The sequence below is a fragment of the Schistocerca serialis genome, chromosome 1 (assembly GCF_023864345.2).
Source record: "Schistocerca serialis cubense isolate TAMUIC-IGC-003099 chromosome 1, iqSchSeri2.2, whole genome shotgun sequence".
In the NCBI taxonomy this organism is placed as follows: domain Eukaryota; kingdom Metazoa; phylum Arthropoda; class Insecta; order Orthoptera; family Acrididae; genus Schistocerca; species Schistocerca serialis.
This window is the reverse complement of record NC_064638.1, coordinates 607,511,890-607,533,635: the sequence shown is the minus strand read 5'-3', so window position 1 is coordinate 607,533,635 and position 21,746 is coordinate 607,511,890. Positions and strand designations below refer to the sequence as shown.

Here is a 21,746-nt window from a genome sequence, read left to right as displayed (position 1 = left end):
ATGCAGGAAATTTTACATAAGTGCAGAAATTTTCAAATCTTTCCTACTTTCATTTTAGGATAAATTAAATAAATTTAAAATTACTTATTGAATTCGCAACAGCCGCAGGTGAAGTTTTCTAGTATTTTAGGCCATGACTACCAAAAAATGCAATGATCATCATCTTCACATTCGCCCTCACTTGCCCTTCTCTCTCTTTTTTTTTTTTTTTTTGGGGGGGGGGGGGGTCTGGGAGAGTTGGGAATCCATTGCCTTGACATTGCTTGGTTTCTGGTTTTGGAACAGCAACTGTCATCACTTGTAATGACTATGTTCAAAAGTTTGGATCCCTTTCAATCTCTGTTTTCAAATCCTAGCACACATTCATGAGCATGGTTTTTTCCTTCTTTGTGGGAAGGTGTGGAACAAATTTAGTGACATTATGTCACATGTACAAATCCTCATTCAAAATCCGCTGGCAAGAGCTCCAACTCACGCCTGTCTCTGCTGAAATTTGGTTGACTGTGAAATGATGATTCTCGTTGATTTTTTTGGTGAGGTTTTCAATGTTTTCCTTGTTCTGCAATGTCGCAGGGCATTTAGAATGAGGTTAGTCTGCAACACTCATCTCACCTTGTCGAAAGCATCCAAACCAGCCAAAAACTTGTGTGTGTGACACATAGCATGTTCCTGAAAAGCCTCTTTAAGCCCTTGTGATTCTCCGTTATTAATTTTTTAAGCAGGAAACGAAATTTCACACACACTCTTTGTTCTTTAAAGTTGTTATAATGACTTCACAAGTAGAATACGCCAACAGACAGAGAAACACAACACAACACTTACACGTTCATCTACACACTGATGCTGTCTGCACAGTTGTTTCGTGAACATTTCTACTCCAGTCCTTTTTTTTGGGGGGGGGGGGGGTCGGGGGGGCTCATATGCAAACAGTCTCCCATTTAATATGGAACAAGCAAATTATGTTTTCTTTTTTGCAGATGACACTACTATTGTAATCAATCAAAGCATACAAACAGAAGCAGAAGAAATGGTAAATAGAGTTAACAATTTTTTACAAATGGTTTCAGCCTCAATTTTAAAAAGACACAATATATATATAGTTCTGTGTATCTAGGGGTACTACACCAATGATAAGTGTAACATCTGGTGAGGAAATAATAAATAGGGTGGTAACTTCAAAATTCTTAAATGTCTATATTGATGAGAATTTAAAAAGGAAAAAGCACATTTTGGAATACTTAAAACAACTTAGTTCAGACACTTTTAGATTTATAATCATTGCAAATCTTAGAGAGAGACAAATCAGTAAACTGACATTTTTGCAAAATTTCATTCAATAATGTTCTGGAGTAACCCAACTTTAAGAAAGAAAGTAGTCATTGTTCAAAAACACGCTGTAAGAATAATATGTGGTGCTCACTCATAATCATCTTATAGACACCTTTTTACGAAGTTGGCATTCTGATTACTGTTTCACAATATGTTTATGTCCTAAAGAAGTTAGTTGTAAATAATCCACCATAGTTCAAAAGAAACAATGATGTACATAATTAGAATGCCAGAAGGAAGAAAAGACATTCATTACTCTGGGTTTTTAGAAAAAATGGGTGAAAAACGCTGTAACAAAAATTTTTGATCACTAAGCCAGTGATATAAAATGTCTGACTGACAGCAAAGAAAATTTGAAAATGAACGGAAAAAGTTCCTCCTTGACAACTCCCCCTACTCCGTAGAATTTCTATAACTCTAATGCGTGAAAGGTGGTGGGTAGTAATTACTGATGCACATCTGTATACTTTAAAAAATAAAAAATAAGTTTATGAATGGTCAGCATGTAGCCAAATTTTCAAATTAATTTGCAATGTGAATGAAAAATGAGTTATTCCACACCACCACAATTTATCGTGCAAAATGATCCATGGAAACATGAAACTACCTAACTAACTGTAGCCATGCATGAAAGTTGTATGTTACACAAATGCTGCTGATAGAAGTGTGCTGTGAACTTTGCACCTCCTACTACAGCATGCTGACAAAGTGATTTCAAGAAGAAAGAAGGTATAAATGACAAGTTGGTGCAAAGAACATATTTTAATTGGACAATATTACATCTTTTTGACAGCAGAAGTAACAATTATAATAACAGTAAGAAACACGCTACAGCACTGAACATAACATACTTTATGTTAAAAAGAGTATAGACCACAGACAACAGTAGAGGACATTAAAAAGAAAGAAAACTGCGTTCAGAATACTGCTGAGAACTGCGTGTCACACAGACCTCAAAGACAAATGGTGTTGACAGTAAGGACACTTACATGTCGTAAGTCTGGGTTTCTCACAGACTTCAATTCACCAGCTGTGGAATCTTATAGCAGCCAGTAACGTCTCGGAAGAAGTAACTGTTGTTCTAATGACAATGTACTGCTGCATTCATTTCTATTGCACAAGATCCAGTAGGAATCCATAATAATCCTACCTCATTCTCATTTAATTTTAAATGAGTGTCCATCCTCTACAGGAAATAATATTTGATTAAGTGTCAAGCTTCCCTCTTCTCCAGTCTGCTTATCCCCTTTTTACACCTACAATGACACATTTACTTTCACGTTACTCAGCAGCCACAGAGAAAGCAAGAATTGTTGATTTCCTGCTAGCATTTGACACAATGATGGCTTGTTTCTGTGTGTACAGTACTGACATGCGCCTTGTGGCTCATCTAACCATACACAACTTTTCCCCTTCATTTTAGTGTATGTTTTATGGAATGTGTAAATGAGCACTAAGCCAAAGAATGTGAATGCAAAATAATGGTTGCGGGAGACTGATCTGTAGTGGAAATTGTTTTCTAAACTAGAGCAATTTTGAAGTACTATAGCGTATAAAAACAATGGTGAAAATACAAATTTAGAAAAGCTGTCTTACATAGAAGTTAAATCTCTGGCGAGAATTGTGGCGCATATTATGTTTTTATGTCACACACAAAAACTATGGAAAATGTAAAAACAGTTGGGGAGTACGTCACTATGTACTCTTACCTATGTCGGACTCTAGCACCCAAAGACATTGGCCGCGTTTGTTGGAATTGTGCAACTGTGAGGGTCTCTACTGCAAGAGAAGGACTCCGTCTAATAGATTTAATATTATATCAGTATTTTCATTATGCCTGTCTGCAATTCAACACTTCCTCTATACGCTTGAGTAGCAATCTATCCTTCCTGTATTGTTGTTTTCTGTTCTTACATGTGATCAAACTATGCCCCATCATGTAGTTTTATTGTGTCATTTGTCTCCATTTTGCATACTGATAACTGAAACTTTCATTCTGGAGCAACAATGGAAAAGCCAAGTACCAACTATAAAACAAAAGAAAGAGCCCAGTCAATTACCGTAGGTTTGGCACTTCTGCTTTACATGTCTATCATAACGAATCATATAATGCAGTTTTGCCAAAGATCTGTGTAGTAATCCCTGAGTGTCTCCGCAACTCAGTGACTATCGTTTTCAGTTACGTAGCTTCAACACCACCAACAGTCTTTTGCATTTCACAACTGAAAGTTGGCATCAGTGATGCTAGATGTCAAGGCTCTTCTTTTGCCACACACAGCATAGCATCATGTGTGAAAATAATTTATTTTTCTGCCCTTTCAATGAAGCGAATTTTTCATCCATAGTGTTAACTATTAGAAATTATGAACATGCTGACTACAGAATTTACACAAGTCCATGTTCATAGGCATGATTCCAAAGTGTTTTCTAACTCTCAACTACATACAATATAGTACTGTGCTGAACATTCATTTACTGGTAGACACAGAGATTTAGAGACATTACTTATATGAGCAACAAGTGGACAGTTTCTATACAAGGACACTCTACGTTATGAATGTTCCCTGTAACACAAAGAAGAGCACAACAACTTCACCTTTTAGTAAGATGGAGCACTTCCACACAGTTATACGGTTATTCTACACTTCCTAATTGAATTTCATTGTTCACGTTAGACAGAAAAGAGCATAACAATAACAGCTCACCTGCTGTCCACGGACTTTAAATGTTCTTGGGCACTGATGTTACCAGAATCTATAATTGTCATTCCGATTTTAATCATCAGTGTACTGACTTATTTGATGCAGTGTACTGACTTATTTGATGTAGTCTTGCAGATTTCACATGACCTGTACAGCTCGAATGAAACTACACAGTTCCAGATACGTTTTCAAATCTGAAAACTCTATGAAGTATATATTCTGGCAGAAGCCTCGTTGTCAAATCCTGGCTTCGGTAGAAATCATCATTCGTCACTTCAGTCTACATACTATAGGTGCAAACTATGTCCACACTCAGTGCAGTGGCTCGTGGGAGCACCTGTAAAGGCATTTCCCATTTATAGCCATTCCCATCAGCCACTGTGCTGAATGTCAACTTAATTTGTATGAATAATATATACACCCATATAGCTCAAATGCAACCAATGATACCAAAACCTCATTCATTAATCAAAAACCCAAACTCCAAGATTCACTAGACTGATTAAAACACAAATAATGAACCCAAAACAAACACAGCATAAAAAATGCCTCAAAACAAAACCAAAAATTACTTACCAACCAAAGCCATCAAAAAATACACCTATGCCCCCCCCCCCCCCCCACACACACACACACACACACACACACACACACACACACACACACACACGCACGCACACTAAACAAATATTCCAATAACACCCTAGAGCCCCAGCTTCCCAGCCTTAAACCAACACCAACTCACCCTATACCACTCCTAAACAAAAGGCAATTTAAAAAATATGACAAACAAAATCAAAAAAAAACATTCACATCTTTCTTTAAAAAAATCCAAGTAAGTCCTCAGGAAAAAAAATACCCCCAAACCTGCCCCCACAAAACATGCCCCATTAAAAGAAAAAAATTCTCTGGGATGCTCTCCGCCCGCAATACTCATCTAAACGAGATTGCAAATTGGCAGAGTGCCTCTTCCCCTCCCTATCACAGATTTAATGCCCCCTCCCCTGAGACTCAAACTCGGGACGTTTGCCTTATGAACTACCCAAACATGTCCCCACAGCTTCAATTCTGCCAGTACTCGTCTCCTACCATCCAAATTTACCACAAGCTCTCATGAGAAGAGGTACAGCACTTGTCCATGAAAGGCAAGGATCCCGAATTCGAGTCTTGGTCCGGCACACAGTTTTAATCTGCCAGTACTCGTCTCGTATCTTCCAAACTTTCCATGAGCTCTTACGAGAAGAGGTAGAGCACTTGCCCACGAGTTTGAGTCTTGGTCCAGCACACAGTTTTAATCTGCCAGGAGTTTCACCCTCTACATTAGTTGTGCAAGACCCTGTGTCTTAATCCTTTAACTGAATACTATGGTTAACCACCATACCTCCTTTTGCCAAACCCATGTAAGACAAAAATGCATCTGGTGTCATTGTACTCTCCTCCTCAATGCATTCTTCAATCAGTCCCACAAGTTCCCTCTTAGTATGTCCACACAAAGCACAATTTGCATACCCACCACCCAACATAATAGCCCCTTACACCCACAAACCAACTCAGGAGCTACCCATCCCAAACGCCCTCTTACCAAACTGAGACCTGTCAATTTCCTCTACCAACCCAGTCCCCCCTCCACCGCCCAACTCCTCCTGAACTTAATATACTCTGAACACATTCCCCTACAATGGAACACACTTCTCATACTCCAGTCTCATGCACAAAAATTTACAGAGGACCGGCTACAAAAAATAAAAGGTCAGCGAAACAATCTGGCTCAAGGGCAACCCAGCTCTCTCGAACAAGGTTCCACATTGCCTCAATCATCAAATATTATCACAGTAACACTAGCCACAAAAAAAAAGCACTGTTACATTTCATTCCATAGAACATATACAACACTATATATAAAATTAAAAAAAAAAACATAACTCACTTATGACAAAACACAATCCTCTGAACAAAAGTTCATTCAATGATTATAATCAGAGTACAGTGACCGAATACCACACGTAACAGAAACAACTTCAAGGCTCAACATCCAAAGAGCACACCACAAAATGCTACTACATGACATCTACAAACACAAACCGTGTCACTAACACCATGCCACAATGATGTTACACATACCGCCACCATTATGTCACAGGTCAAATTAGAAGAGTGGAACAGGACATCTCCAATAACCAACAACATTTATAATATAACTTATAATTTTCAGAGACTTACTGACTGCAGACTGAGTTCATGTTAAAGCTTTAGGTAGAGGCCCCTTTGCTGCCACTCCCCTCCCCAACCCCCTAATAGTTGAAAGATTTGTGTACATAATACACACCAAAATGTCCATCACAGACTAATATGTACCACACGATAGAGGTTTTCTGAATTTAACTAACAGTTTAAAACATTTGTAATGAAAGGTGTAAACTACGGAGAGAGAATGTAGACACTGGATGACACTAAAGCTCAATCTGTTACAAGAACCTTTATTACATATTCATATTCATTGACTTCATCAGCTCACAACCAAAATGTCACCTTCCTACACAATTCAAACCTAGGGCTATTCTGTGGATCAATCTGTCATCAAATTTTCCAATTTATGTAAGAATCCATCGAAATGCAGAAAATCAAGCACGATTCTCAAGTACAAACTGTCACTATAAATGGATATTTATGCGGAACCATTAGATGGTGTGATACATCTGTAAGATGGAGTTCATCACAGATTTTCACTAGACACAAAATTCCGTACAACACAAATCAATCAAAGGTTGTGAGCGAATAGGTATTAATGCACACACATATCAATCAACTGCTAAATATAAGCGCCAATCCACAATTTTTAAACTGTCCCAAGATAAGCTGTGTGCATGAAAATATGCCGCTGTACAGAAAACGAGGGCCTTAAGGAACCAGTGAAATCTAACATGGGAAAACCACTTTCAAAATAATGCTTGCGAAAAGAAGAAATAACTAATATTCAGTTTGGAATGGTGTATGTATTTTTCTTTTTCTAATAATGGGGTTAAATATTTTGCAGCTTCCAAAACGACATGTACTTACTAGCTTGTTCTGTTGTGACTTTATATTGGTAATAATTAAAGTGCTCTCCTCCAAAAAGAAATGCAAATTTAGGGTTGCCTTTCTGTTTGTTCTTTGTCATTTGCTCGAACTCCGGTCCATTTCGTGCTACAAACTGTGCTAGTTTATCAATTATATTCCGTTGCTCAATTTCTAAAACAGAAATGAAAAAGTCAATAAATAAATGTTAACGAGGTTAGCTACACAACACAAGTCTTATTTTTTCCTGCTATTGGTACAAATTTAGGGAGCACCAACATTTACTACCAATGTTGGTATAAATCCTTAAGTGTACGCTCCATACTCTAATGCCAAACGCTTTGAGTTACAATACCATTACCGAATCACGTTTGCCGTATTTGCAAGTAGGTACAGTGCCGCTTCAGATGTTTGTTGATCTGCTAAGCGTCCCTACCTTGTGGTGGTTTCGGAAGTTCCATTTTTCGAACAAACTAATAACAAAAATCAACCGCTCCACGTAAACAGGTTTATTTCTCAAAATATAAACTTCACAATAACACAGTACACTATCAAACACACTCTTTCAAAAACATCTTCTTTCCTACGATCAGTTAGCTTCTTTCCAAAGATAATATCACACAATAAACATTTTCAATTATCGCTCTCCTATATTCGATTTTCAAAATATTCTGTTTCTTCAATATACTTTATCGCATACAGTCTCTTTGAATTATCACTATTTCTCCTATTAATTTAAACGTGACAACCGGTTATCTCCAGTGTTAGCCATAGGCGGTAGCTCAATGAAATGCTACGTCTCTGCTCGTTCTGTAATCTTTGACTACGGTGTATCTGTATAGAGAATTTCAGACGTGCGAGCATTTCAGTGAAGGTGAATGTGATTGGCTTCAATCCATATTGTATATTAAATCGTGTCTCATCATCAGTTTTGCATCCGTGAGTGCTATACAACGTTTGCCAGAAGGTAATATTTATGTTACATTAATGTTTTTTTTGACGTTGACATAATTCGTTATAGTTATAGGGGCATATCTGTTGACGTGCAAGCACCAGACCATTGTGTGGATTTCTGCAGTGAGACTATTATACTTTCGTCTATGAAAAAGGTTTTTGTCCCTTTTTTATTGAACCTCAGTTACACTTGGAAACTAACAAGTAGACAGCTGTCGTACTTTAAAAAAACGTGGCGTTTAGGAAGATTAGTTTGATCCAGCGTAACCAGTGAAATGACTATCAGTTTACCTCGATTTGAATTCTACAAAGCATATGGACAAGCACTTACAACACCGCGTATATCCATGTCGTCTACCCAAAAAATTGAAGTCTGCCGTATTGCTGCTTGTAATTTTCAGTCATTTTACTGTGCGTATAAGTCTTGCAATTGGATCATTCCGTGTAAAGTGATGTGGGATCTCAGCTCGACCAACTTCTGATATGTTGAAATTTTATAGTACTTAACTAAAGAACCTGCATGAATTAAAAGTTTATAATCCATCATTTTCTATGCGTAGATACTAAACCCATTTCTCCAATGCCCACCCTCGGAAATACGGAAGCGTCTGATCCCACCCGTCGGCTTTGACCCATGACGTCACAAATATGGCGGAAACGACCATAAACGTCAATTCCAATATGGCGGATATAAAATCGTTGCATACGTATCATAAAGACGAAAATACATAGAAAAACAACACACACACAGGTTTCACAAAAAGCCTAATGACTCTAACGGGACAAGCGTGGGAAATTGGGGGTTTTTGGGTGGGGAGAAACTAAATATAAACAAACTTAGCCACCCACCGCCATACAAAACCACGCAAGATGACGAAAAAAAATCGACATAACAAAACTCACCTAATACCACAAAACACATTATCTGGAATCGGACACTTCCCTTGACCTATATAGATCTACAGTAGCTCCCGATCCCATAAATTGGGATAGAACACTTCCCTTGACCTAAATAGCTCAACAGCAATTCCCGATCCCATCTCCCAATACAAAAATCAAAATACACCGCAAAACATTACGAACAAACACTTCCCTTGACCTAAATATATCTACAACAGCTCCCGATCCCATAAATTAGGATCGAACACTTCCCTTAACCTATATAGCTCAACAGCAGCTCCCGATCCCATCTCCCAACACAAAAATCAAAATATACCGCAAAACATTGCGAACAAACACTTCCCTTGACCTACATATATCTACAGCAGCTCCCGATCCCATAAATTGGGATCGAACACTTCCCTTGACCTATATAGCTCAACAGCAGCTCCCGATCCCATCTCCCAATACAGAAATCAAAATACACCGTAAAACATTACGAACAAACATTTCCCTTGACCTACATATATCTACAGCAGCTCCCGATCCCATAAATTGGGATCGAACACTTCCCTTGACCTATATAGTTCAACAGCAGCTCCCGATCCCATCTCCCATTACAAAAATCAACATACTCCACCAAACATTGAGATTGAACACTTCCCTCCAACTATAGAGCTCAACAGCAGCTCCCAATCCCATAACTTAGGATCGACCACTACCCTTGACCTATGTAACTCAAAAACATCTCCCAATACGAATACCAATACCAACCTTCACAGCCACAAATTTCAATGAAACACTTCCCTATACCCCAATACACAACACATACGATAAAAACAAAAAAATGAGAACTTACCACAAGAAAGTTCCAGCCCCACAAACTAGATTGGCCACCACAATCTCTCTCTCTCTCTCTCTCTCTCTCTCTCTCTCTCTCACGCGCGCAAACCAACGAAAAAAATACTGTACCAAAAGAAAATCCCAACCCACCCACACCTCAACCCCCTCCCCCCCCCCCCCCCAATCCCAAAATAAAAAACCCACAAAAAACAAATGCAACATAAAAAACATCTCAATCACACACTACAACTCAACAAAAACTTCAACAAAATAGATCCTCCACAACTAAAACAAAAAACAAACACCCTCCCCCCCCCCCCCACCTTAAACACTATACAACAAAATAAGCCACCCACCCACCTACCCAGCCCACCCGAACTAACCACTTTCGGCCTATACATTTTACCCACAGCCCTTAAGAAAACCCGAACAATACAATAGCCCTCTGGGACACTCTTCCGCCAACAGTACTCATCTAAATGAGACTGAAGGTTGGAAGAGCGCCTCTTCCCCCTCCCAAGAACTGACTTAACCGCCCCCCATATCCCCTCTATTGTATTAGTACAAGCCCCTGTCTCATAATTCTTAAACTCTAAACTATGGTTCACTACTAAATGATTAAATCCCCTCTCACCCAACCCCCTATAAGAAGAAAAAGCATCAGAAACTATTGTGGACCCCGGCTCTATATATTCCTCAATTAAACCCACTAATTCAGCTTTCGACCTCTCTTCCACAACCCTAAAAACACATTCGGAACCCCCACCCCCCGGAACAACAGCCCCCCACACCCAAAAATCAGCCACAGACTTCCCCCTCCCATACTTCCTTCTCCTAAACTGTTACTCGTCCACCTCCACAACCACCCCATGCCCCCCCCAACTTACCCCTGTACTTAATAAATTCCTAACACACTTCACGACAAAAGGAATACCAATCTAAAACAGTCCTCTCACTCACACCAGTCTCATGCGCGCAAAAACTCTGTGGGGATCTATAACAAAAATAATATGTAACAAGCACAATCTCACGCATGCCCAATCAAGACTTCTCGAACCAGGTAGCGCGCCGTATGGAACGCCATATGTCATCTTTGCGCCAGTGCCACATGTAACCGTCCCTGGTCCGAGAGGCCGGAACTTTAACCAATTTCATTGGTTCGCGGCACACACCGCACTTCACGACCTCGGCAATTAAGCCAAATAGCTGAAGGAATTTAATCAGCTCTAAAGCTGTGTCCCCCATCATAGCCCTCAACCGAGAACTATTAATCTGGTCTTTCATATCCATTCCTGAACAAAAAACCACAACCGAATACACTTAATAACAAACCCACCCGACGTACAGCAATCATCATTACATTAACCATCACACAAAACCGTTAACTCACTGATACAAATTCCGCTTCAAAAAGACGCACGCAGCACTCACCACTGAGCAACCGCAAACTGAGCCCAACACACCAAACAAACGAAAACCATGAACATACCACCAGAGGGCACAACAAATAACAACACGACATCTACAAACACGCCACACTCACAAACCAAACTCCGCGCCGTGTTGGCGTCACACACCACAACACCCTTACGTCACGGGTCAAAGCCGGCGCGTGAGATCGGATGTTTCTGTTGACCCCCACCCTCTTCAGAATTAGAAAATACATAGAACTAAGATCCCGGAATTTGCCTTTCTTACAACTACTTGTTCTGAAGTAGCCGTAGGTCTACCGATCAGGAAACAGGCACACTAACTAAATTTTGTTACAACAAATTTGCCCATTAGTTAGTGGAAAGCACCGCCAACATGATAATTTGGCAGTGCGTTGAGTACTCGCGTGTGAGAAAATTTTTGCATTATAAAGTTTCCCACCACTATACTCACTATTTTATCAGCCTCTGAAGCTACTACGTTTACTGTATTTTATAATTGAAGAAATGTCTCGGAACTGTGACCACAGTAATTATAATGAAGAATGAAACCATCTGGATCATTTCATATGTTTCATTCAGTCAGTTGGTTTAGCTTTGTAGTATAGATTATCTTTGATCTGTTCGCATAGTTATACAAAAATGTCATGATTACGAAGTTGAAGTATCCTAGCTCACTTACTTCAGCAACAAAAGCTTGCAAATCTTCATGATTTTTTCCCCCCCTCAAACAATTCCAGCTTCCAAGAAAATGGCCCTTGTGAACACAGTTCTAGTGTGATCGCAATGTTACAGATGCAACTGAAACTTAGAGGTATTTTCTATAGGTACATTGTATTTAAATTGAAAATGGTCTTCCATATTGGATCACATGATGAACTAATTACTGCTTGCATCAGTTTTGCAGTTATTAATGAGACATGGGTTACAATACTTTCAAAATATGGAAATGAAAAATCTTTCATGGTAAATATTTGTAAGTCTCTCTCTCTCTCTCTCTCTCTCTCTCTCTCTCTCTCTCTCTCTCTCTCTCACTCATTTGTACCCATTGTTAAAGCAGTATTCACTTTGCAAAAGCTATAACTGTCTCAAACAATGTTGTGTAATATTATAGACTTGTTGTTTTTCTTGGACTGTCACAAATACCACTTAATTTTTCTTCCTTATTCAGTGACTGTGGTTGTTTCATTAATTTTTCTCCAGATGATGTGGAAATATGTGTACATGTTCATTTTATTGTCTTACATGCCACTTTTATTGCCCTGCAAGTTAATCATGATTGTAAACAATGTGGTTAGTAACACTCATGCTTTTAAGTCCTTTTGTGGCCCTTACTGGCTGTCTACTATGTGCCTGCATTATGACGCCAGATTATAATGAACTATACATCACCTTTGAAATTTTTGAATTTGTTATCTAATTGTTTTTTGTGGTAAGCACATACAAAGTGATAGCCTATATACAATGAATAATAAGTCTTTAAATTATTTCTAATTTGGGACGAGCAGGGTTCAGCTACCTCTTTGGCCACAGATTCAGGTTAGTCCCCAGCACCCTCCAGCCAAATGTTAGGATTATTCCTTTGAATTTGGGGCATCCTTTTATCACAGAGTTTTTTCCATGATGAAACAATGAGATTGGTAACATTCTCACTTCCTCCTTTTTGTGTTCACATGAGGAAAAGGACTTGTTAGCCACAAATGCAAATGAAGAAAGTCTATGGGTAGGCCAGTTTACAAAGGATTTTAATTGAGACAAATTTAATGTCTGTGTGTAAAGTTTTTTCCCCAAGTCAGTTGCTTCGAACAAATTCAAATCTACTTCGTGGCCACAGTTTACCACATCAGTGTATCTGAAACAGGGATTGCCATCTACCACAGTACTTGAACAATCAGAGTAAACAGTGCCTGAGCATTGTATACCTCCCCCCGAGAAATATCAGTTTTATAGTAAATCAGTTGACACATTCGATAATACTTTGAATGGTATTGGCATATGCCTTCAGTTCCTGATGTAGAAGGAACTTCACCTAGTCTGCCCTGTCACCTAGTACAGGGTGGTTTAACAATTTCCTCTGCTGGCTTTGACTCTTCGACAATGAGTGAGTAATAAATTTAATGCAAAAACTGAACTGTTGTGTAATGACACACTGTTCAATGCTGTTTACAATAAATTGGTTCTCCAGTGTGTATACCTGGCAGCCTCACTGCCATTGTGTGGCATTTTTTCCGGAAATATGGAAGCTTCCAATCCCGCCCATCTGCTTTGACCCATGAAGTCACAAATATGGTGGAAACGACCATAAACCACGATTGTAATATGGCGCATATAAAGTCGTTACGTACACATTATGAGGACGAAAATACATCGAAAAACAAACACACACACTTTCCACAAAACGCCTAATGACACTAACGGGACAAGTGCGAGAAATGGAGTGTTTTTGGGTGGGGGCAAACTAAATATAAACAAATTTAGACACCCACTCCCATACAAAACCACACAAGATGACGAAAAAAACCGACATCACAAAACTCCCCAAATACCACTAAACACAGTATCATCTGGAATCCGACACTTCCCTTGACCTATATAGCTCAACAGCAGCTCCCGATCCCATAAATTAGGATCAAACACTTCCCTTGGCCTATATAGCTCAAAAACATCTGCCGATACCAATACCAACATACAGAGCTACACATTGGGATCAAACACTTCCCTTGACCTGCGCACTGTTAATTTTATCCGTCATATCCATTCCTGAACAAAAATAACAACCGATAAATTTTACTAAAATTACCACATGATGTGCAGCGAACAACACTAAATTAACCTTCACACAAAATCGTTAAAACTCACTGAAACGAATTCCACTACAAACACAGCCGACACTCGAACAGTTCTGGATAATGAGCAAAAGGAAACTGAGTCCATTACACCACACAAACGAAAACCCTGAACATACCACCAGAGAGCACAACAAACCACAACACGACGACATCTACAAACATGCCACATTCACAAACCAAACTCCGCGCCGTCATGACGTCACACACAACACCGTTACGTCACGGGTCAAAGCCAACACGTGGGTTCGGATGCTTCTGTTGACCCTTTTTTCCTGCTCTGTGTGACCAGAACTCTTGCTGAAATTTCTGCCATGTTTTCTCCAGATGGAATTCTGTTGGGAAAATGGCAGATGTGATCATAGCCTTAGTGTTTTGTTTGCTTTGTAACCATATCAGGAGGAAGAAAAGTTTTTAAATAATGTTTGAACAAGAAGTCCATGTAAAGAGGTGGATTTCTTGTCCAGAACCTAATGAATGCAACCACTGATTTTGGCTTCATTTTGTAAGCCTGTGTCTCACATGATGGCAGTCTTAGTTGAAATAAATAGTCGTAGATGTGCAAGTCCTAAGGCGAATTTGCCTCTAAACCTGTAGTTTCTTCCAGGAAACCCACATAAGAAACGTGGGGCACAGAAACCGTATGTCCACCAATCCGTTGAAGTAAAACACATTTGAATATCCCCAGCAGTGAAAGCACCACAAATGGACAATTGTACCTCAAAGAGCTGAAATGTGCAGAAAACTAGTCTGAAACAACCTGATAATGACTTTCATAATGACTTTCCTACATTTTTATAAGTCTAATAAATTCAGAAACTTTGGACTAGGGCAACTGCGTATGAGAATTGTCTAGCTTATCAAGTTTACTCTGTTCTAGCCTCCTTCACTGGACTTTGCCTTCACAAAAAGAAAAGATACTTAGATAAATGTCACTGATAAAATGACTTAAGTATTACAGTGGAACATTTGTGGTTTCGAATTCATCTTGAGGTATAAGATCCTTGGCGCGAGTGTGTGACTTTGCCTAAAAGAAAATTGAGATGTTCATACCATATGCTACATACTTATATAGCCTTAACAGAAACTATGGTCTCAGTAGGAAGCAGATTAAAGGTGCCATATTCTTAAATCTTAAAAGACCAGATTTTCCTCCAGTGGTATTGGTGGGTAGCAAAGTCTCAGCAGAAGAAAGCTGTAGAAAATTCCTGGAAGATCTGTAGAGGATAGATGCTTGGAGCAGAACTATCAGTTGTATTATACTTAAATAGGCAGATTGACATAACATTCCAGTGACATTGTTAGAGTACACAATTTGTGATCAGTGGAAGCATTAGCAACAGTAGAATATCTGTTGTCTTATGTGGAGAAACAAGAAAAACTAGTTGTAGGGTAAGCAGATGCCACACAAATTCATTGCAGGAATCCCAAGGAAATGGAAGTCTTCCACGAAAGAAGTGACTTTCAAAACCTCATGTGACTGATTGTTCAGTATTTCTCATAAGTCTCGGTTCTTCACCAGTCAGTGTTAACAGAAGTGATATGGATGTTTTAAGAACAACAGTATGTCTTCATCAGTTGGGTGTGAATCGGACGTTCAACAAAGCTACAGTTCGCGTTGAAAATGTCCTCCGCAGATGGGATGAAATATTGGGTTGTAAAGTGAAATCCATTCGACCACGGCATAATAGCCTGGAATGTTTTATTAATTGTAGTACATCACTTCCCTCCACATACATCTTGGGAAGTGAGTCAGTTGTCATTGCTATGCCCCATTTGTGAATGGAACAAGATAAGAGGCTATGATAGTGGAACACAAAGTATTGACCCTCTGCCAAAAAAACACACACACACACACACACACACACACACACACACACACACACTCTTTCTTTTTAGCATCTAATCTAGTGTCTGCAATGACTGAATTAGACTCTTCAAAAGTCTATGAAGTGGCCTCCTTTTTCAGTCTTTCCTGCAGTCCATGTTGTCATACTGTTTTCATCTTCCCACCATTGATTGCATGTCCTATTATACCGTGACGTCGGCATGTTGTATTGTAAAGCGCCACATATACCGTTTGTATATGTATACGTGTATGTCGTCATTGTGGTCTCCTCTTTCCCTCGTCGATATCAGAGCATGAGAAATGTTTGTTTGTGTTTACCTATTTGTTGTTGACAACACACAACTACATGGCCATGATACCACCTGATTCCAGGATAACTAGCTTAATATAGTATAAAGATAATGGGTTTTGATGCAGCATTATTTAAGTGTGATTTTATTCTTCACTTAATCTTTGAGACTCTAAGAACCAGCTACTCTTAATCAGGCCCAAAACTCGACTTGTAATGAGAGCACTTACGACAGAGCACTTACGATCAGTCTGCCACAATATTAATAATACGTAAGACTCTACACTAGTATAAGAAAATATCACTGTTCATGAAATAACAAAATATACAAATAAACTTCTTTATATCTTGCCTTTTATTCAGTCAAATGCTTTCAAATGTTCATTTCGCACCCACAAATCATTCGCACCTCGATGTAGAGTGTAAATGTGTGCATGAAAAATAGTACACTGTTTCTGCTGATAACCACATATGAGCTTTTGGGTTGCTAGGCTACCTCGATCAACAGGATTTATATTGGATTTTGAAATTTATCTTTCTATTCAAACTTACATCCTCCACAATGGCCCATCAACAGTGGTATAACCATCAAATATTCTACCCTTTCGCGATAATTAAGAATTTGTGTAAATTCTCGCAAGTTTAAAGCAAACCATCAGCGGCGCGAAAGCAGTCTTGATACCGTGACACACTGACGACGGTTACTAGCCTGTCACGAAATTGACCTGCATACATCTACAATTAATTCCAAGGTCATAATTCGCCCCATGCGATTATGTGCAATTGAACTTTGTCAAATCAATTATTTCTCGAATTGTAATCACTGATCCCGACACTGACCATACTTAAATGCACAATTAACACTTTTTTTCCTAAGAGTAAAAGAATGGCGTCCCATCATCTACATAGTTATTAAAATATTATTCCAAATGACCTCAAACATTTATCGTCATTATATTTTAACGCTAATCAGAAAAAATATTATTTATTATCAGAAAATAAAACATAACAGATTGCAAATCGCATGCAACTAAATGACAGCTTTGCATAGTGTCAGGACACGTAAAACTATATAAAGAAATGCCCGAAATCTCAATTTCTCCCTACCAACTGACATATACAAATAAGATATTCAAGACTTCATAGATCAGTCCTGACCTGTAATGTTATACCATGACAAACTTTTTTTCTCCCTTAACATACTGAATATTTTTTGTCCCATCATCTTTTATTCTCATCTGCAGAGTTAATAGGCATGTTTGCTTGAACCAATGTGGTGAGTTGTGGATTTTTATTTATCTTGGTGTTGTTCACCAGCATTTTTGTTATCCCTATTTAATTTTATGTTAAAGTTGTAATCACCTGAGCAGATATGCTGTTCTTCCTGTCACGATAACTCACCAGCTCCTTTTATATAACTTCAATCTATTTTGCTTTTCAAGTTTCCTAACCTGTTAGCTGATTAAGTGATCTAACGTTCCGCAGTCCAACCCATAAAAAGTCAGATTTATCTTTTAATTTGACTGTATCCTCCAGAGCAGTCCTTGCCAAGAGATCTGTTTAATAATTCAATCACTTCTGAAACATTTCACTTGGGTAGTTTCCATCAACATCACAACCACCATTTAATGATGTGTAAGCAATTCCTGTGGATGTTCCTTTAGCTCTTGGTTTGAGAGACTCCATACTAGCACTAGATTTTTCCAACTTTGCTTCTGGTAACCTGGCCAACCAACTGCCCTTTCCAAGGTGTCACTGATACTCATGAGATCACATCACTTGCCCCCACTCCCCTCTTTTTAAACTCTAGCCTGGACCATTCCACAGCTTTCTCAACTGTTCAAAATTTTCCTTGTGTGATTCTCCTCATTCTTCTGTCTCAAGGCAATACATAAGCAATGGTGAAACACATTGGCGATAAACATTTACGTAAAGTGGGACAGTGATGGTGGAGTTTGGATTATTTTTGAGAAGTCTTAAGTACAGAATTAAGGGAAGACATGGAGATGTGCTTGGGGCGTAGTAGCATGCTTATGGGCCTAGTCAGTTTTGTGGCCATACTGAAGGGAGAACTAGGGACATACTAACATGTTTTTGGCCCAGGATTCACCACTGGATGCCCATATGGTGTGCAGTGATAGTGTAGAGATATGCAGAGAAACAGCACAAAACTCCTTTTTATGAGTTACCTTGTGCAAATTGTCTTTAATCAAGTGTGTTGTACAGTAGGTACCAACTGAGAGAGATAGTGTAATTGTTGCAATATTGGCCTCATTCAGTGGAATGGAGTTTGTTCTGTCTGGGTTCATAATTAGTGTTTTATGGTTTTCTTAATCATTTCAGGCAAATGCCTGGATGGTTTCTTGTGGAAGCCAGGGTTTACCATATGTTATACCCTTGTAAAAGCATCCTTACATATTCTGTATTTGTGTTTATCTGAGCTATTTATTTTCATTGTGTTATGATCACAAATCCTTTGTCATTGTAAGGTGATTACTTCATGAATAAATAAGTAAAAACAATTATTGCACTACATGACAAATTTTAATAGTCAGTACAACTATCTCCAGATAATATTACTGTCATGGCAGAAAGTTAACAAATGACACATTCAAATAAAATAAATAAAAAATTAAAAAAATATTAAATTTCAATGACATAAGGAGGATAGATTGTGATGTTGAGTTGCAGAGGCACAATGTGTCATCTTTATGGTGAGTAGCAATCGATCCATTTCCTTATATTGTTCATGTTCCAACCCGGAGTTTCCATTGTTTAAATTTAAATTTCACGTTTGATGTCCTCACATGTGGGAACACATTACTTTTTAATTATTGCTATGGCAGTAATATGATCTGAAAGTAATTTCCTTTGATAAGTGAAACTTAATTTATTTTTTTGTATGAAGACTGGTTTGATGCAGCTCTCTGCATAGTATATCATATGCAAACCTTGGCAGATCTCCATAACTACTGCAACTTTTATAAACGCAGATGTGTTCAACATAGTAAAGTGTTCTTTCCATTACTAAATGGACAATTCCTTAATTGCTCAGAATGTTCCTTTAAACTTTTAGTCAACAACAGTCAGTACTTGTGTTCTTTGGAATTTAAATTATTAAATTCTTCTTGAAGTCTGATGTATTTTGCCTGTTGTACCTTGCATACCAGATGGAATAGTTTGGTCATGATATGTTCTTCCAAAGCTCTCAATAATTATACAGGAATGTCATCTATCCCAAGTGCCTATCTCCATTACAGCAGCACCTGGCATTCAGATCATTTGTTTGATCAGTATACCACAAGCTTCTAAATGGAAATGTGTTACAATTGAACTTGCTCTTCATGCTTCTGTAGTTTAATCTTTAACTTCTTGTTTGTGTAGTGCATATTTATACTTTTTTAGCATGGATAGGGGCTGTGAATGTTGTGTTTGGGTTTGAGCTGCACTGGAATACCTTCTCTCACAGCTCCAACTAGTGCTGGCTTCTGTCACGTAGCTTGAGGTTGTTACCAATGTTCATCGCTGTGGTCTGGACACCCCCCTCCCCCGGGCTCACCACTCTTTGGTGAGTTCGTGCTTGGCTGCTAAGGGGCTGCAGCCTTTGTAGCACAGTTTTCCTTTCCGTGCTGCATGTCTATCCTCCTGCTGTTCTTTTTCCCTATTCTTTGGGGAATTATTGCCAGTGTGTTCTGAAGTTCCAGTAGCCTGACATCAGAACAGCCCTTCCACTTTTTTTCTCCTATCCTTCCTCCACTTCAGTGTTGGGGCTTCCTCTTTGTTTCTTCTTCCTCCCTCCTGAAGGAGGTCACACCCTGCGGGTCTGGGGGTTAGAATAGGCCTGAGGTATTCCTGCCTGTCATAAGAGGTAACTAAAAGGAGTCTCACACATTTTGGCGTTTATGTGATGGTCCCCTGTTGAGTTTGACCTCCGTTTTTCCAAATTTTCCCAAAGAGCAAGCCAGTTGGGGTAGGGAGCCTTATATGGTGCGCCATGTCCATCATGCGCCGAGACCTGTCGCATCCTTTGTCGACATGGATCTGCACTTTTGCTCATTCTCCAGCTGTTGGGTGAGGTCATCCTCCTGTGCACATTTTCCTCCATCCACTGTGCAGTATCGTTTTCTGCGCTGACGATGGTAATGAACCTGTTTGCTTGGTTGCACCTGACATCCAGTATGGTAGCCCGTCCCTTGTGGTGGGGCCGCTGTGTACCCTGTTGGTTGTAGCCCTCTCTGACCACACAGGGATGGCTCTGCTGATGCCTGCGCTGTTAACTCCCCGCATATGGCAAGGAGTAGATGCTCGTCACCTTTGGCCACCGGGACTCCTGGCATTTGCCATACTGCCAGGTGGCCTAGCTGCGGTTGAGTGGTGACGGTGGGAAGGGCCCCTGGTCAGAGTGGGCGGGATCAGGGTGGATGATGTGCAATGAAGCATACCACGTCATCACTTGCTGGTGATCACACACCAGCAGTCTTAAGTGTTAGTCTCACTACAACACAATGAAGTATGACCCTAAATCATTCTCCTCCCTGGCCACACCCTGGGAGGAACACCAGGCTAAGAATGGCAGTGAACCTTATTTGCCCCGATATCTCATATGTACGAGAGCTGATGGGGACTCATTTGTTTCAATGAAGCCTCAGAGATGTATTGAGCATTTAGAGGACAAATTTGGGGAGGTGGAGAGCTTGTCCAAAATACAGTCAGGGTCAGTATTGATAAAAATGGCATCCTCTGCCCAGTCACGGACATATTTGGTCCCCTGTTGAGTTTGACCTCCGTTTTTCCAAATTTTCCCAAAGAGCAAGCCAGTTGGGGTAGGGAGCCTTATATGGTGCGCCATGTCCATCATGCGCCGAGACCTGTCGCATCCTTTGTCGACATGGATCTGCACTTTTGCTCATTCTCCAGCTGTTGGGTGAGGTCATCCTCCTGTGCACATTTTCCTCCATCCACTGTGCAGTATCGTTTTCTGCGCTGACGATGGTAATGAACCTGTTTGCTTGGTTGCACCTGACATCCAGTATGGTAGCCCGTCCCTTGTGGTGGGGCCGCTGTGTACCCTGTTGGTTGTAGCCCTCTCTGACCACACAGGGATGGCTCTGCTGATGCCTGCGCTGTTAACTCCCCGCATATGGCAAGGAGTAGATGCTCGTCACCTTTGGCCACCGGGACTCCTGGCATTTGCCATACTGCCAGGTGGCCTAGCTGCGGTTGAGTGGTGACGGTGGGAAGGGCCCCTGGTCAGAGTGGGCGGGATCAGGGTGGATGATGTGCAATGAAGCATACCACGTCATCACTTGCTGGTGATCACACACCAGCAGTCTTAAGTGTTAGTCTCACTACAACACAATGAAGTATGACCCTAAATCATTCTCCTCCCTGGCCACACCCTGGGAGGAACACCAGGCTAAGAATGGCAGTGAACCTTATTTGCCCCGATATCTCATATGTACGAGAGCTGATGGGGACTCATTTGTTTCAATGAAGCCTCAGAGATGTATTGAGCATTTAGAGGACAAATTTGGGGAGGTGGAGAGCTTGTCCAAAATACAGTCAGGGTCA

The 21,746-nt window shown here is 39.8% G+C and overlaps 3 protein-coding genes across 6 annotated transcripts in view; 2 read left to right on the top strand and 1 right to left on the bottom strand.

Moving 5' to 3' along the window:
- LOC126477483 (calcium homeostasis endoplasmic reticulum protein) overlaps nt 1-7,713 on the bottom strand; it is a 352,133-nt gene extending 344,420 nt beyond the window's left edge. The window contains exons 1-2 of one of the 4 annotated variants that reach the window (XM_050103620.1): nt 7,522-7,713; nt 7,089-7,259 (exon numbers count right to left, since the gene is read on the bottom strand). In XM_050103620.1, the coding sequence (XP_049959577.1) occupies nt 7,089-7,259; nt 7,522-7,546 (196 nt within the window). In that variant the 5' untranslated portion in view covers nt 7,547-7,713. Of the gene's footprint in view, nt 1-7,088; nt 7,260-7,446; nt 7,467-7,521 lie in introns of those variants that run through there. The other 3 variants (XM_050103621.1, XM_050103622.1, XM_050103623.1) reach the window with 3 other exon arrangements.
- LOC126477545 (uncharacterized) overlaps nt 1-21,746 on the top strand; it is a 203,691-nt gene that overhangs the window by 35,934 nt on the left and 146,011 nt on the right. The window lies entirely within an intron of this gene.
- The window catches only part of LOC126477529 (eukaryotic translation initiation factor 3 subunit G-1), a 31,132-nt gene continuing 17,282 nt past the window's right edge, over nt 7,897-21,746 (top strand). The window contains exon 1 of the mRNA XM_050103624.1: nt 7,897-8,052. The gene's annotated coding sequence lies outside the window, so the exon portion shown is untranslated. The remainder of the gene's footprint in view (nt 8,053-21,746) is intronic.